Consider the following 19064-nt stretch of genomic DNA (forward strand, 5'->3'; position numbering starts at 1 on the left):
GGTGTTGCAGCGAGATTCAAAGAGAGTAAGTAGGAGCTCCAGAGATGCACGCCGTCAGCCATAAAGGTCAAAAATGTATCCAGATTTCTCACCTAAGTGGCAAATCTCTCTGGGTACACTGAGGAAACAGCGACCCAGTAAACGCCAAGAAGGAATCGACAGTAAAATAACGAACGCGAGAAGACTATCAAAACATAGTCATGCCTCCCAGTGATATTCCTCCAATTCAAAGGAGAGCGAGCGACCTCATCGCGAAAACGGGGTCGAATCACGTGATCTGCTGACGACACCGAGAGAAGCAGAGCAGGTAGTTTTTCTTTTAGGAGCAAAAAGTCATCGCTACTGACAATTCGCAACGAGCTCATGATTGGAAGATTTTGCTTCTCCAAGGTCGTCTATCAGCTTAGTATTAGGGAAAATTTACACTTTCAGTCGTGGTATTATTGACACTGCATAAATATAAGCGTGTTCGAAACATCCCTGCTTCCTTCTCTCAATATTCGATCGATTCGTTTGGGTGGCAGTCCCGGTGTTTGACAATCAATGGATTTATGCCTCTTGCATGCTGATGCGCCGACAGTGGTCGTCGATCAGAGACGGGCCAGCTGGTAAGATGCATTTTTTGATTTATTTATTCAAAGAACAAAAAAGTAGTCACGGAATTTTAATGTTATCTGATTGGCTGGTTCAGTGACCACGCTACTCCAGGGAAAATAAAAGATCTGTAATTGTTGATTGCTGTTGATGTTTCTTTTTATTATTTTCTTAAAAGAATCTTGATCTGTTTAACATGGGTAATCATTGTAAATATAAATTTTTTATAAGTAAATTTTAATTGCACAGCAATTTTTTTAGATATTTTTTTTAAAGACAGAGATGTTAAAATATTAAAAAAATAAATAGAAACAAGTGTGACAAAATATAACTTATTTCAAAATAATGTTCTAGTTCATTTTTCTGTATGTTTTTTATAGTGTAAACGCACGCTATCAAAAATACTTCTTAATATGTTGTAATATATGTATGGAAATAACTGTTCACTGTATGTTTTCTTTGGCAAAACGGAATATATATATATATATATATATATATATATATATATATATATATATATATATATATATATATATATGTAACTTTGAATGAAATTATTAGAAATCAAATATAAAATTGATTTCTAATTACATCGGATGTCATTTGTTATAAGAAATCATGTTCAATAATTTTAGATTCATTATTGATTATTAACTGATTGATTATTATATATTATGATTTACATTCATTATTGATTATTATATATTATGATTTACATTCATTATTGATTATTAACTGATTGATTATTATATATTATTATTTACATTCATTATTGATTATTAACTGATTATTATATATTACGATTTACATTCATTATTGATTATTAACTGATTGATTATTATATATTACGATTTACATTCATTATTGATTCAACATTGACTAGATGAATATAAAATAAATTATTACTTAAAATTTTTATACTTTTTTATGTATTACAAATAATTTTTAGTGATAAAAATGAATCCATAAATAGATATCGAATGAATATTATTTGTTTAAAACTAAAACTTTAAGTGATAGTATAAATAACCAATAAAACAAATAACGATCTCGATATCGTTGGCCAAATTGTTAATTGTTATTGAAGGAAACTGTTATCTATTTATGCGTTGTTAATTATTTAATTATTTACACGTGCAATTAATGACTCTAATTTAAAAATGGAACAAACAGCCTTGCTTTCTCTCTCTCTCTCTCTGTATATATATATATATATATATATATATAAAATAAAGCAAATTTTTGCAAAGTAATTGTTGATGTTTTTCAAATAGTTTGGAATACGATGCAAATATAGAATGATTCATTTTATTTATCAACAGAGGTGAATGCTTTTTTTTTTCACCTTGTTTCCTTGTTTGTTATATGGAAGTTCCAATTTCGCTATCTTAAACAAGTTTCTGCTCAGCAGTTATTTAGCTTCAAGGGAAATTTATGAATACTTTCTTTCACAAACGAGACACATAAAATGAACTTGCATTACATACTGAATCATTTCGAGGCGGTTTTATGAAATATGCACCAATAGTATTAAAGGCTTGTATTTTGTAATCGAATTTTAATGTAAATATCAATAACCTGTGAAATGAAAATATTGTAAAACAGCACTGTTACTGCTCGAAAATGTCGTTCACGTGTTATTGTATACGTTGTCAAAATTATAAGATAAAATTGTTGGTCTTGGAAAAATATGGAAGCACATTCCTTCTTCAAAACTTCGAATTGGACAAAAGATTTATACATCACCAGCGTTTACTGAGGGGAATGGGATGACCAGCTTCTACTTGACTACATGGTAGATGTCTCTGTGAAACACGTCCATGGACTTTAAAATTTTAAAATCCTTTTGTAATTTTTTTAATGCGAACTCACCTACTGTAGTTATATTGATTGTAAAGATTCGAATATATTTAATTTTTCAAATATTTAATAATCGCTGGCTCTTATTGGCAGATTTAAACGACATTTCGTTCATTTTTATCAGTTTTATTATTTATACCTCTTCGTGAGAAATAAGCTTTTCTTTTTATATTTCATATCGATACTTTTTACAATTCGCTATCTTTTGTTGTATTGCATGGTTAAAGAGCCCTTGTGCCATTACCTCCAAACATACTTAAAAAAATTTTTAAGTTATTTGTGGGGCAGAATATTAATGATTCAGATATTATTTACTCGTTCCTTTAAAGGGTACACTCACTTCACTTAGACATTTTATATTTGGCGAAAATATTCTTATAAGTAACAACTATCCCACTAGTTTTCCTGTTTGATAATTTTTGATTGAATATCCTTTTAATTCTCACTGCTGTCTACTTTTTTCGTTCATCGTCATTAATTTTGCACTATTTGATGGGTGCAAACTTAACTTTTTAAAAGCCGTTCGCTTTTATATTTGTATTTGCACTTTTTAACTTCTGTCAGTATCAAAAATTTTAAAATTACAGTGCATTAATGTGTCATCTTTTTTTTATTTTCTCATATACGTATTATAGATAAAGTATAGTAATCGTCAAAAAATTCGAACTCGAGATTTTGACGAATCTCCAATCCTTTGAGACTTCCCTGGGTTCGATAAACATATTTTTGGAAAATATCCAGCCTGTCTATAACTCAAAAACGCTTTGAGCTAGACGGATGAAATTTGGCATACGGTCTTTACGTCACATTTGTAGATATCTATCAAATTTTGAGCATAATCTCTCGGAGGTAGTCGGTCTGTAAGGTTGTTTGAATACAAGTTAAGACGATAAGGAAGGGAAGAGAGTTAGATAGATTAAACTCGGTACACATATCTATGGTTTAGCATCTATAGCCTAGACACTTATCACATTCTGAGCAAAATCCAATAAGGGGTTGATAATCTGTTAACAATCTGTTTTTTCAGAAACACATAAATGTGATAACGCATCAAAAATGCAAGACTCAAATATATCAAACTTAGTATGCGACTACAAATGTAGTTTTGTGTCAATTTTTTTTTCCAAACGGTTGGAAAAAAGCATCTAAAACACAACTTCGATATTTGAATGCTATTAATCTCCTGCCAGGGATTAATCGCCAAAAAACTCGCCAAGGATCGCACGATACATGAAGTAAAAATGCTAAATTCACGCCAAAGGTTAATATTTGGCAGATATTTGTATGCTAATTCCATGCAAGTCATTTTTGGGGATAACACCTTTTTTGGAGAACATACGAGAAATTTTGGTTTGAATCATTGTTTCACTTTAAGATATTGGAATTTTTAAAAAAGTGTCCATTTATTCTTTGCATTATCATATTTTAAAGTTGTTTTTTTATGCTTTTGCTTTTAGACTATAATAAGTGTTATTTTTATAATCTGCTCTATGATTTATCATTTGCTTTGTGCAATGTAACCAAATATGGATCTCTCTTCAATAAATAACCAAATCATTGAATCAATCAACACCACAAATACTGCCATTTTTGAGTTGCAGCTGATTTTTTTGGTTTATTTTGTACGAGACTTCTGAATCCTTCGTTACTGCACACGATATTTCAAAGGGTCGTTCATAAATTTTAACGATTAGCTAAGTTAACAGAAATAAATCATTTTTTGCAGCCAAATATGACGGCACAAATACGTTGACAAGACGCTGCTAAGAACGCTTTGTTAGTAAATGAAGTTATAGAAAAGACTGTACCAAGTAGTGGTAGATTTCCTATTCGGATAGCCAGGATGATAGGAGGTCGCTAATAAGATAATTAAAAAGATGTTCTTAGTCTGTTTTTCAAATAAATAACTTTGTAAAAAGTCCAAATTCAATAAATTAAAAAGATTAGAATAATTATAATATTTTGTCTAATTTATATATTCAGGTTCTATAATTTATATATATCACTAAGTTGAATTAGTTATTGAAATATTTATAAATACAGGACATTCACTTAAATAATATTGGGAACAAAAGTCATGAATTACAATAAACAAAAATATATGCACTTTTATAAAATTATTAAAATAAAAAAAATTAACCTAAAATAAATTTTTAAAATATGCATTAAGCAAAAAAAAAAAAATCTGGTGAAATGTGAAACTAAATTGACTTGTTTATTTAACTCATAATGTGCACTGCTTAGGGCACAAATGTCCAAATCCATCACTGAAACCAGAATTAGGGTGTAGAGAACAGGTTTAATTAAATACAAATAAAATACTATTACTAAATCAAATGACAGTTAGATGAATTGAAGTGTCATGAAATGTATCACAAATACAGCAGCAAGTAAAATAAGCAGTATGAAGAATAAAACACTCGAAATACAAATTACTTAATGTTTGAAGCCACACACGTTTCGCATACGTTATTTTTTTTTACTGCCATTCAACTAATCTGTAGAATATTTAACTAATCTGTAGAATATTTGTATTTTACTAAATTTACGTCATACACTTTTTAGTACATATTTTTACTTCCTCGTTCATGGAATGTGTAAAAAATATTATAATCGTCGAAAAATTCGAACTTGAGATTTTGACGAATCCCCAAGTTTCACACATCGTTGAAATCGAAAAACACATTTTTTGAATTATGTCTGAATTTTACTCTGTTTGTCTGTAGCAAATATAACTCAAAAAACGCTATGAGCTAGACGGATGAAATTTACTATATGGTTTTTAAATCAAACTTGCAGATTTTTATAGTATTTGAAATAAAATCCATTCAGAGAAAATCTTCCCGGTTGCCTATCCTATAAATTAACACTATAATTACAGACAGCCAGATGATTGAAATTTGGTGCATGTATTTATCTTCTATAGATTCTTATCCAATTTATAACTAAATCCGTCAAGTCACAATCATGTAACGTGATAACTCTTAATGTGATTTCATGTAGTTGATGATATTGTTAATCATGTAGTTGTGATTTCATGTTTAATTTGTAGTTTTGTGTCAAAATTTTATTTTCAATCCACCAGGAAAAAAGAATTAAAATTACACATTCGGTGTTCTAGTGCTTTTGTATTAACTGCATCCCAGGGTTTAATCACCAAAAAAAAAAAAAATCGCCGAAGATCGCAAGCTATTAAACTTTTTTGTAACTCATAAATACATTTATTAGAGAATATGAAAGAAAGTTCCCAGGAGACTGATTCCTCTGAGTTTTCTACTGAATTCGCTGGCAAAGAGTTCAATTTAGTTAGCGGTCTATAACGATTTTCTTGAAAAAAATAACTCGTTCCTTTATGCCTGACATACCTTTAATATTTTTAAACGTTCTTTTTGGAATTCCTTGTATGTAAAACTTGATTTAATCAGAAACAAAAGTGGATTCCTTTAACAGTAACTTTTAATGTTCAATTTTTATCCTTTATTAAAATTTTTGCTAAAAGTATGACCAGTGGGATATATAGTCCTTAGAGGAAGGCAGACAAAGAGGACGTGAGAAAATATCTTGAACTTATAGAGTTACAGAAAGGAATTTGCTAATACGGCGTTTTGGCTTGTTTTTGCTTATTATTCACAGAGAAAAAAAAATAAGAACTCGGGCAACTCAGATATTAAAGTGAAACCAGAGTTCGAGTGGCTTGAAGGGAATTATTTTTACATGTGTATAAACTAAAATTTATATATTACTATTATTATAACCAGTTTTGTATTTATCTAATAAAAATAAAGCTGGCAAAAGTTCTACTGCATGTATGAATTTCTAACGTAAAAAATGTGATTCTTGATTTTAAAACTCGGGATAAGGATTGATATATGTAATCAATAAAGTCTCTATGAAGGCTATATCTAAAGGAATCCTTTACCTATTATTGGGATAAGGATTGATTGTTTATGAAGTCTATATCTCTATTTTTTGTAGGTTTCCTGCATTTGTCCATCCAAGGAAATTGAAATTTGTACGTAAATATTTTATTTGAGGAAAATTATAATTTCTTTTACATAAAGAAATAAATATAATGCATATAAGTGGAATATATTTTAAAAAAAGTGCTGACATCAGATTTATGCTTGTTTACTAAAATTTTAATTTACATTGAATAAACTTTAAATTAGAAGAAATATAATTAACAAGAAAAGAGAGATATTTGATTATAACGTATAAATATTTTTATACCTTTTTAGGGAAGAAAAGCATAAAAGCTTGGAGATAGAACATCTTAAGTTGAAGATTTGACTCCAATTAAGTCACCTAATTACGGGGTCCGTCCCAAAATAGCCCAAGTGTTGCTTTAAACGGGACGTTAATATAACCAAACCAATTAAGTCACCTCACGTGTGGGTTTGGTTTCATGTTAAATCAACATCATTACTCTCCATAAATGTATAAAATTGCAGCGTGAAGTTGGCCTTGTCTTATGACACTTTTAACCCATTTGCTTCAATTTTGTTTGTAAAAGACCTTTTCGTGCAAAAATTATGTATTAAAAATTATTTCGTTGCTGCAAATAGATTAAAAATTGCAAGATTCACCCGAAACAGATTAATTAAAATAAATGGAATAAAAATGGCAACGTTCTGATACATTCAACTAATTTTACTTGCAATAAAGGATTATGTGAAATGGTATAATATATATGAATGGTATAGTTATCTAAATGGTATAACACATCTTTTTTTCTCCCTAAAATGATATAATCAATAAATTGCCATTGTAGATAAAAACGATACTTATCTGGATCTGAATCAACATGAACTATATAAATTGTATCAAAATTTATATTGTTCAAACAAATGACTTTTCAGACAATGAGCAATTTATTAGATTAAATTACCATTACTAATTGAAGACGGAATTTTGCTAAGTAAGTTTTTCAAGTCAATAAGATGCAATAACCCATTTTTGAAAAAAACGCTATCTTTATTTCAACATACTTGAATCAAGGATTTATTAAACTTTTTAAACCATTTAAATTGTAAAGAACTGCAAAGAAACATGTATTAAAAATAAAATAAATCAGAAATTACTTCTTAGTTTCAATAGTCTCTTGACCAGATGCGAGTTTTCTTTCATTGCATATTTTCCATCGTTTATTTTTGAAGCATTTAAAATATTTCTGCAACTGGAATTTCAAAGCCAAGGTTACGCTGCGGAAAAATGCTTATTAATGGTTGCTGCTTTTTTAAACAGTAATGGCTTCCCAAGGCGTTGAAAGAATAGTCGCCAAGCATTCGCAAAAATTCCGGTTTGGCATATACTTCTCTAAAATAAACCATCATTTTTAGATGTGCTATTATTTTCTTTTTGGATCTTAGTTGTATTTTATTATAGTTAACCTTTATCATAAAATTTTGCTTATAGAAAAAGTTGTATTCTGTAGCATCAGCGAAATACGATAGGGTTAGAAATGATTTTGCTGAAACAGTCTAAAATTTGAATGAATCATTGTTTACACTCAAGTATGTAAATCTGAATTTGGTGAAATCTAGTTTAGTTTATGTTCTTATGCAATTGTATAAGTTATCTAACAATGTTTTGATATGCAATTAAACAATTTTTTTAATTTGCATGAAAAAATTCTGAATTGCCATAAGAAATACTTCTATAGATAACATTAACGGCCTGAAAGTGCGTATTTTATATTTTTTTATTGGAAAATAATTCAGTTTTGTTTTGAAACGATTTAATAATTCTTCAACAATAAACAGTTAATATAGCAAGAATTTCTATACGATTATCACAAATATGGATTTTGTGAATAAATTATTAAAAAAAAAATAGGAAAGCCATTACCAAATATTTAAATCTTATCATTACCATTATTAAAATTATTTTCGTAATTCTAAAACTTTTTTTAATTTTCAGTGCATTGCAGTGCCACCATGTGATTGTTTTCACCGATCGTTTTTCTTGATTTTGTGTAGAAAATATTCTAGTTTGAAAATCATGCGATTACCTACTTTTGACAGAAATGTATTTCTATATAAAATTCCTAATGATTTTTATTTGAGTGGTTGATGTATGAGGTTGTCTACAGATAATTTTATTGCATACTTTAGAAGTTCCTCAACAGCTGGAATCTCCAAGTTCACAATAGACGCAGCTGCAAAATTTGTTTAATCTGACGAAAAATTGAAATGTCGAGTCAAAAGGATATTGCCTATTCAATTCTACATTAATATGCATACAGATGATAAAGATGACCGACTCCATCAGTAATAATGTGAAAAATTCGTCATAAATATATATTAAAACAAATATGTTTTAGTAATTGTGTGACAACAAAGAAATGCCTGTTCTAATTTTTACTTTTTCCTGGACATAGTTTACAAGAAAGTATTATAATTGACAAAAAAATTCTACCTCGAGATTTTGAGAAATCTCCAAATTTCAGATATTTATAAACGGATTTTTAGAATTTTTTGTCCGTGTATATGTGAATACGATAACAGAAAAATGTCAGAAATTTCGTATAGTGCTGACTTGATTACAGATAACGATAATTCGCTGCCAGGACTCGTCTTTTTTACCTTTAGTTTTTAGCATTTTTTTCAAAAACTGTAAATATTACCAGAGTTTCATATTTTTTGTCATCTTATTATATTTAGCTTTAAAAAATGATACAAATGCATGAACTTTTTTTTTTCACTGTTCCCAAAATTGTTTTCTGGAGTTTCTATATCTGCCTTCATCACTTCCCCACTACTGTATCAGCATATGCAATGAAGATATTGCTAATTTTTGTGCTTGAAATTTGAAGATATTTCTAAGAGATCTACTCAATTAAAGAATTAAAAAAAATGCATTTGTGCAACTGCCAGCGTATCTATTAGTTTGTGAGAAGTTTTTTTTTTTTTTTTTTTTTTTTTTTTTTTTTTTTTTTAATGAATATGATAAGGTTACTTTCGTTTCTGTCATCTCGACTTGCTGAGTCGCGGTATATTATTTATCCATCTTTAGATGACTTTAGAAAATACCTTCCATGGTCTAACTCGAAGTTTTGATGCATTATATTGCCACACTTTTTTTTTTTTTTGACGATTTTTAAATTAGCTAGTTTGTCTACTGAGCCTTTAAATACTTCACAGAGGAACCAAATAATTATATCTTTTTTTGGATAGTTTTCATATACTGATGCGTGTTCTAGATGGATTTGAAATTTTTCACTATCTTATGCATTGGAACTAATCTTATGGAAATTAATATTGACTGCTATTTAGTATTATCTATTAAAGCTGATGGAACAACGTTAATTGGACGTGTATCTGCAATCTCCGTGATTCTAATGGTACTGGATGGCGCAGTTTAGCCAAGGTTGGCTCTTGCGCCACTAAATCTCATAACCAACCAACTAATGGTACTGGAAAAAATTTTTTATAGTAAATGTCCAGCTATTCCGATTACAATGCTGTTATTTTCGTATTTTGCTTGCGACTTATCATCAGCAACAATGGATACATAGAGAGCAATTTGAAAAGCATTTTCACCAGAATGACAGTTGATTGACAGTTTCTTAAGCTGTAGTAGTACTTGTCGGTGATATTTATTATTAACAGTAGAAAATATTAGCATCTTGCTGGCTTAAATTAAATAACTGATTAAGTTTCCTCACCATTCCATGTTAAAAATCCATTACCTTGACCCCTCCCTCTAGGTCTCACTTTCTTTAGATGATTAAATGTGTCCCCATCCGAAGATATCTTCCCTTTTTTTCAATTTGCCCTTCCTTATATCCTAACGATATTTACTATATCTATTAAGTTCTCTTTGAGAAGCTATTTTCCGCTTTTTTTGTTCCTTGTAGAGAGCTCTTCATGTTGACCATGTAAGGTGACCCAAACAGGTGATTTATTTTTGGTCTCCAGTATGTCATTCCGACTCTTATCCTAGCTATTTTGTTAGTTTGCTAAGGATTTACCGAGAATAGTCGACTTTTGGGCGAATGGTGTTTGAGAGTAATCGAAGTTCCTGAAAATGACCCTGAATGTATAGGTCCCGGATAACATTGAGATGGATGCCGAAGCTGGAAATCCCCAGACTAGGTAATTGCCTCTCCTTATTGGACTCCAAGTACTTTCAGATTCCCCAGAATGTCCAAAATGGAAGTTAAAATGGGAAACTCCAAGAAAAGAAATTTATGAAAAATATATTGTATTCTAAAGCTCTTTACCTCCTCTCTTCCAAAAAAACTCATTCCTTAATAAAAAATTATTTGTTATTATCAAGTAATTAATCAGTTATATACCATCTACCCTAATTGATGAATGTACAACAAAAATTGTCAGTTAATCAGTAAATCAATTGAAACTTAGAAGTGTGAATGTTTCTTCACTGAAGGTTGCTTTTGCATGTAATAAATCTTCGAAGCTTCATACAAACATGAGACAAAAAATTATCCCCAAAACTTTCTCTCATATTCTAATTGTCATACCAGAGAACGCCTTGCATGGCATTGGAGTACAATAATTATGAGATATTAACTTTTGGCGTCAATTTAACATTTTTACTGAATTTATCTTGTCTTCTTTGACGAGTTTTTTGGCGATTAATCCCTAGCATGCGGTTAATAATATATGAAAATCGAATTTGTGTTTTAGACGCCTTTATCCCAACCGATTGAGACAAAACTTAGACTCAAAATGACACTTGTAGTTAAAGAAATCCCATACCAAATTTGGTACATTATTGCATTTTTCTGTTATCGCGTTTACATGTTTTTGAAATGAAAGACCGACATGTGATCAACCGTTTGTTGGATTTAGCTCAAAATCTGATACGTGTCTACACTATAGGTGTTAAATCTGTATACCGAATTCTATTCATCTCTCTTCGTTTTATAGTTATTATATTAGCTTATATTCGAACAGCCGGACAGACAAACTTCCTCGGAACGGATTTAGTTTAAAATTTGATAAAAATCAACAAATTTAAAGATTGTATATCAAATTTCATCTGTTTAGCTCATAGTATTTTAGAATTTTAGATTTATCTTTTTCATAGACAGATGGACTCTTTATAAAAATGTGTTTTCCGAATTCAGGGTGGTCTAAGAAGTGGATATATATATATATGCTATGCACTATATACTACGTTTATGACAACGTAAAAAAAATCAACCCATGTGCATTTTATAGAAAGCTAATCGAAGGCTGCAATAAATAAAAATAAGTAATGATCATGTATGAATGGTCTTATTTTTTCAACAACTAAAATACCAGAAATGATTTTTTTAATGAAATCTCAATTTAGATTCTGAAATTGGAATGGGAGAGTTTTATTTCCATTTAATAAAATTTATTTTCTTAGAATTATTTTTAAAAAGAAACTGATATATTAACCCCTCGCAATTTCTACGTAAAAAAAGTTAAAGAAAGCCTAAATATTCTGCCAGTTCTTTCTAAGGGGATCTGATGGACTCTCCTAGTTGAAAATTTACAGAACTACCATTCTTTCAAAGGATGCGTAGTAGGTTATCGAGGAAAAGTCCATTCAAAAACATTAGATCCTATACACCATTCTGCTCTTTGGAATTTTTCGCATTTCCTTAGTGTCATGAGGCAATCTTCAATCTTCGAAGAATCTCTGTCTGCGTTATTAATCGAGAATTCAGTTACATCATAGCTATCCATATTATAGCCTTAAATTTCTGTACTTTCTCTCCCTTTTGCTATGGACAAGTAAAACTTTTTTTTTAATTTTTAACCTGACAGAATTTAATCAAAATTAAGACCATGTACAAGTAACCCACATTAAACTAACAGTTTTTTATTGCAGAGTCCATAATTTTTTATTATTTCATTCCATTTGGAAATATGACACCGCTTTAAGCCAACTGCGAATTGACGACACAATATATATAAATATATATCTACTACTTCACGAACAAATGCCGATTTGATGATAATGTAATTGGGGCAACGGTTTTTCGCTTTAATTATACATTTATTAATTCTAATTTTTTTCTTCATTTATATAAAACAAAGTATATGTAGGAGTGTCTCTGTATGTATAGATATTTTACAGAACAGATCACTTGACCTAAAATTACCAGATTTGGTAAAAATATATTCTGGAGGGTGGAAATATGCATTTCGGAACGATTTTTCTGTTTTGAAATTTTACTGGATATTGTGTCATTTATCTACAATAACTACAAAAACATTATCACTGAAAATTGGCTTCCACGCTATTTTAAAATTTAAAAGATAATCTTTTTAATGATATCAGTTTAACTGTCTTGCAAAACTTTCGTGATTTTGGTAATTTTTAAAATAATTTTTTGGTTGGTTTTATTGTTGAACTGAAATTCATATCGATTTGATTGTCCAATCAAATATTTATTCGCGAGATTTTCCATCCATTATTGAAAGCTAAGGAAGGATTATCTATGCAGTTTATATTAGTAATTAAAAAATGAAATTAGATTATTGTAGAGAACAGAGTTCAATTTGGACTAGATAATTTAGGTACTTAAATTTTTAGTAGCTTCAGAAAATTCGATTTTTTTGTGTGGAATATTTACATAATGAACTAAATAGGCGTAAGGTTCAGATAAAGGCTTTGATGTATGCCGCCATTTAATGCTTTAAAATATTTTTGTGGGAAGAAACATGAACATTAAGTTACGCATAAGAGGAAAGAAACACAACCAATATTTTTAGCGAATCAGGTGACTGCTAAAGGCTGCTAGTGTTCAATAAAATGTGAATGATACTTTTATATCATTCATATTTTAACTCATATTTCATTATCCAACAACAGCAGTGACATTGAAGATGCAGCTTGGCATAGACCTACGCATTAACCTTTTATCCTTTTTTAAAACCCATAATATTTTATATATTTAAACTAACTATATTTTTTATTCTGGCTTTTTGCATTTTATTACCGATTTACCAGTGATTACTTTAAATCTTTTAACTTGAAATTGATCTTTTAATGAACTCTGAATCGAAGTAAAAACTTGTTTGGCACAGTTTACTGTATATATAGGCTTTTGTGCTATAAAACCTCAGACTGAAGTAAATTAAATCTTGTCTGTACACCTTATATAGAAGAAGAAAGTATATTTTAGATAGGTGAGTCATTCATCAGTACATGAGGAAATTTTAACGACATTTTTATTTGCAAACGTCATTTTAAAGCACTGAGAATGAATCATAGGAAAAGCAATAAACGAAAAACATTTTGAAACTAATACCTCAATATTTTATCTGTTTGATAGTACTGAAATCAAAAACGTTAAAAAGGAACATCACGTTTCTTGGAAAAGTCGTAAAAAGTCGCTGTTGGCGTATTTTTTATTACACCATTTTGAAAATAAAACATTTAAAAGTTTGTATTTACCTAAAAATAACTCCATAAACATGATGAAATAAAGGGATAAAGTCGCTTTTTGTGAAAGAAATTTTGATTATGTTATCAAATATATCACACAAAGTTTGATGTCAGTGATTTATGGGACCTAAACTGAGAACTATGATTGTACATTTGCCATTTAGATTGAGCTCTATTTCAGCTGCGCACGTACCATCTGTTGTTGCACACTGTACTAAGCAGCTGAATGTTTAAATTATTAGATTTTTTTTTATTAATTTAATATTCAGCAGCTGATACTGTAAATTCAACATCAAAGTTATAAAATCAGTGGATTTAATAAGTGCAAGTTCAAACCCTGAATTCGACAAATACCGACACCAGTTAAAATTTTTGAAAGTTTTATTTGTCTGTTGCAAAACCTGCTTTAGATATCATTTACAAATCCAGACACATCTGTGGTATCGGGGTGATATCAAGATACGGAAATACGTAAGGGTTTTTGAAATTAACTTTATAATTGACTCTCGTTTATTTGCGCTTAGTGCACTTGGTGATCAAAGAAAGAAAAGTAAAAATTGTATACTTTTAAGAATACAATTTTTATATTCAACTACTTCAAAAACATTCAATTATAATTAATTACTAATATAAAAATTCTCATAAATGGGATTTCTTTTCTCAAATTTGGCGCATATTTATAAAGATTGCTTGGGGTTGTTAACATTTAATGGGCAGATTGGTACGAATGAGAATAGAACCTGGGCCCTTGTGGTTCGCAGCCCAGAAGCATGACCACAATACAAAAGCATTTGCTCGGGTAGCGTAGCTGTTAACTGGCTTATAAGCTTTCATTACAGGCTATTGGATAAACAATGAGTTTCCAATTTCTTATTGTCTTTTTTTAAGGAATGAATCATGTTCCGAGAAAGCAACTTATTTAGATAACATGAATTATTACTTGACGCTTTTAACGACCAGCTGATTCGCTGGAGATACTGGTTATATTTAATTTCAATTAGACTACTTAGATCTAATTTCATGCCCATGATTAAATTCAATTGTCTTACATATGATCTGTTTATTTCGTATATGAACTTTTCTAACGAAGACCAGGTTCATAACATCACAGCTTTATTAAGAGTATTCTGATGATGATTAGGTGCGTGCCAAAAGTGGTGTTACACCGGTAAAAAGCTCATAATTAAAATAAAAAAATAGAATTTAAATAGCTGTGAAAGGACTAGCCATTAAAAAACCCTTTATATGCATGTGTATTAGATGCAAAAGAAGCTAAAGACAGCCAAAGAAAATAAAAAAAGCCGAAAAAAAAGCAGGCATAAAAAGACAAAGTGGAGAAAGTCTTAATGGCTCAAGCAGAAGAGCCTACAAAGGCTATTAAAGTATAAAAGTTATTATAAGTATAAAAATAACATAAGTTAAAAGTATATAAGTATAAAAGTTATTATAAATATAAAAATAACATAAGTTAAAAGTATATAAGTATAAAAGTTATTATTAACTATTAAGAGTATAAAAGTTTGATTAATCTATTTTCTAAATTTAGCCACATAGTAACTTTTTTATTCGTCCCTATAAACTACATACATATTAAACATAATCCTTCTTTTGCTCTCAAAAGTGGAAAAAAATCACGAGAAAGAGTTTGAAAAAAGAAATTGGGTTACAGAAAAGAGTTTAGATTACATTTACAACAATAAAAAAATATATTGGTGAAATATTCTTAAAAATGTATTTGAAAGTTAATTAAAACTACACCAAAAAACTTTTCAGCAATTGAACTGGCATCATTAGACAGTTTTTTAGACTTTAACCCTTTACATTCCGAAAAGTAATGCGATTCATTACTATACACATGTGAGTATAAGGATTCCTTTTAGTACTAAGAAATACAGAAATAATTTTTGGTTTATTACTATTCTTAAAAATTAATGTGAAAGTTTTTGCTATTATCTGGCTTTTACAATAATCATTATTCTCCAAGAAAGTAAAAAATAAAGCATCCTGCACAATAACAATCAGACTGGATATAGGAATTCAAAGAGTTAAAATGGCGTAAAAATTATTTTTTGGTGGAATATTTTCGGAAGTTATCGCTAAAAAATGTCAAAATTTAGTTTCATTTTCAGTTAATTAAAATTTCAAAAAAAAAAAAAAAAGGCTTTGAAGTGCATATTTCTATTTCCGAAGTATATTTCTGCCATACTTGGGAGTTCAAGGTCGAATGATTCTGGCCTGTATAGCGCCAACACACACACAATCATCATTTATAACAGAGTAGAAAAGAGAGATGTATTAACACACGCACCATCTTAATGAAAATTGCTATTAAAAATAGAATTTCAACATTTACTTATTCAAACAACGCGCAAATGAATAATTTTCAAGGAATAAAGTGCGATGTCCATGATATATATAGAATGCCAATGCACATATCAATAAACATATAATTGACAATTGTTTTGTTGTGTTTGTTTATTTTTTGTATAGAAATGAATTTGGCTTAATGTAGGTTTTATGTTACGTACATATTCAAATATGCTGTGTGTGTGCTAAATCAAATATCAAAATCCAGTATTTAAATTTCGAGCCTGATGATTTAGTAATTACAGTTAATAGGAAACAAAAAAAATGCCTGAATTCTAGATATTACGAAATTAAAGTAAGGTAAAAAAAAAAAATTGTGGTTAGAAAATGAAAATCTAAATTGAAATGTTCGTTGAGACATTTAAAAAATGACTTTGGAGATGATGCAATAAAATACAGGGTGTTTATAAAGTCCCGGACCCATTTTGATGTTTAATAACTCATAAAATAATAAAGATATATTTAAATTAATAACATAAATGGTTAAATAGACTCAAAAAGTTTCATGACCCTTGTCAGTGAACTTCCACGTGTGTCCCCTTCGTCGCACGGAGAATATCAAGTCGATAGTCAATTTCACGCCAGGTAGCAGCAAGCATGGCGGCATCCACAGAGCCTATTGCGCACATTATGGCGATTAACAATGCCAGAAACATGAAAGGATGCTTCATAGGAGAACATTATGCTCTTCAGAAAATCAGCAGCATCTTCTATCCTCCTTAGAATATCTGTTACAAAGGCCATCCTCCTAGGCCTATCGTTCGGTTCCAAAACTTGAACAATTTGAACTTTCTATGCATGCAGTCTTAATTTTTTCTTAATATCCTTGTACACCATCGAAATTGGCATATCCGATTCTGTTGCCGCTGATCTCACAGATATTCTAGGATTGTGTAAGAATGTCTCTCTGACACGCTCAACATCAAAATCACTTGCGCAAGGACGTCCGGAACGTTTCTTATCTTCGATACTTCCAATTTCTAGAAAATTCTTTTTCCACCGCAAGATGCTGCTTTTGGATGGAGGATCTTTTTGGTAAATTCTTCTGAAATTTCTCTGTGCTTGCACTATCGATTTCATTTCTATGAACCACCACAAAATCTGTGCTTTCTCTTGTGGTGTATGCATTCTCCTTAATATCCGCTCGAATAAAACATCACATACAAAAGTACTACATAGAACAAACACATCAAAAGTAAACATAGCATTGCAATAGTTGCCAAAAACAAAAGAGAGAAAAATGCAATTAATAAGCAGACAATATTTAGAAAAGTACAGATATTTAGACTGGAAAATGAAATTATCTGAAATTAACCATACGCGCAGACGATATTTACAAAAGTAAAAATATTCAAACCTGAAAAGAAAAATATATGAGTTATTCCATCAATAAATGCCATAAGTTTGTTTATATCTTTATTATTTTATGAGTTATTAAACATCAAAATGGGTCCAGGACTTTATAAACACCCTGTATATAAAACAGGTAAACTGAAATCAAGTGAAATAAAATTTTATTGTAGGAGCTCGAACTAAAAAAAGTTAAAAAAAAAAAAAAAAAAAAAAAAAAAAACATACGATATTCCAACGGGGTGCATTAAAACTTGGAAAATGTTAAATGTGATTCAAAATTTGGCAAAACAGTTGAACAAAAATTCCTTGAAGAAGACGCCATTTAATTTAAGTACTTCTATTCATGCATATTAAAAATCTTTGCTTGGATTCTACATAGTAAAAGCAAAACTGAAAATATTTAAAGAAAGGCTAACATTATATTTTAGCCAAAAAAAAAAGATATAAATTTTGTTTAAATTAATATTAAAAGATTGATAAAAAATAAAAGAAAAATTAAAACAAAATGTAACTGGCCTTAGAGAAAAGCTAATTTTTTTTTTATATATTTTAAGGTGGTGTAAAAAGAATTTTTTTGAAATATTCATAAATTATAGAGGAAAACCTTAATATCTTTTCACCTCCTTTAAAGGGGCGTAAAGTTTTATAGTAGCGCAATTTATCCTTCCAGGTGTAATAAGGAACGTGTATGTGTGTCAAATCTCATTAGAACACATCTTGGGTGTCGGGGGGTTATGTAACATTCAAACAAACGATTAAATTATATATATTTTAATCTCGTATTGTTTTTGTAGTACTTTAATTTATAGATTCAATTAAAATGTAGTTAAATACATCACAACAGTAGAATTTATTTTGATTTAATGTTTTCTAATAAAGATATTCCACTGTCGAAGAGTTATATCGAGCTTTTTCATTCAATTGGGACAAATAATCGCAAAGCGGCGGTGTATATTTTTACTATTTTTACAACTAGTAGAACCAGCATAACGTTAGTCGTGATATGTTGAGTGTTAGTGAAATAAAAAAAAAGAATCATAAAATAAATCTGTAAAAGCAACGTTTAAAATAATTATGGTTTCACTTGTTTATTTATTTTGTGACAATTTGACCGTTTAGGGAATTATAGGCAGTAAAATTTGAAAAAAAAATAACCTAAAAATGACTTTTCAGAAAAGGAGAACGAGAAAATGAATTTACAAAGTTTGTAGCCTCTTATACTTGTAGAATTTAAATTATATAAATACCATCTGCTTGCTTCACTTACTAATTCATAAGAGGCCGTGGTGGCCTGGTGGTAAGGTCTCGGCTTGTGAGCCGTAGGGTTTCAGGTTTGAGACCCGATTCCACCGAAGAACCGTCGTGTAAGGGGGTCTGTTGCACGTTAAATCCGTTATGCCAAACGTCCTCCCACTGGTGTGGTGTGGAGAAGGGGGTGTCAGCTCAGGTGTCGTCCTCGTCATTTGATCGCGATTCAAAATGACGAGGTCCGTCCCAGA

The 19064-nt window shown here is 29.8% G+C and overlaps 1 protein-coding gene across 1 annotated transcript in view; it reads left to right on the plus strand.

The window, feature by feature from the left end:
* Nucleotides 1-330: 330 nt before the first annotated feature.
* Nucleotides 331-19064, plus strand: part of LOC129967015 (pantothenate kinase 3-like) — a 57126-nt gene continuing 38392 nt past the window's right edge. The window contains exon 1 of the mRNA XM_056081646.1: nt 331-608. Within this exon, the coding sequence (XP_055937621.1) occupies nt 544-608 (65 nt within the window). The 5' untranslated portion in view covers nt 331-543. The remainder of the gene's footprint in view (nt 609-19064) is intronic.

Source organism: Argiope bruennichi, chromosome 4 (genome assembly GCF_947563725.1).
Source record: "Argiope bruennichi chromosome 4, qqArgBrue1.1, whole genome shotgun sequence".
NCBI classification, from domain to species: domain Eukaryota; kingdom Metazoa; phylum Arthropoda; class Arachnida; order Araneae; family Araneidae; genus Argiope; species Argiope bruennichi.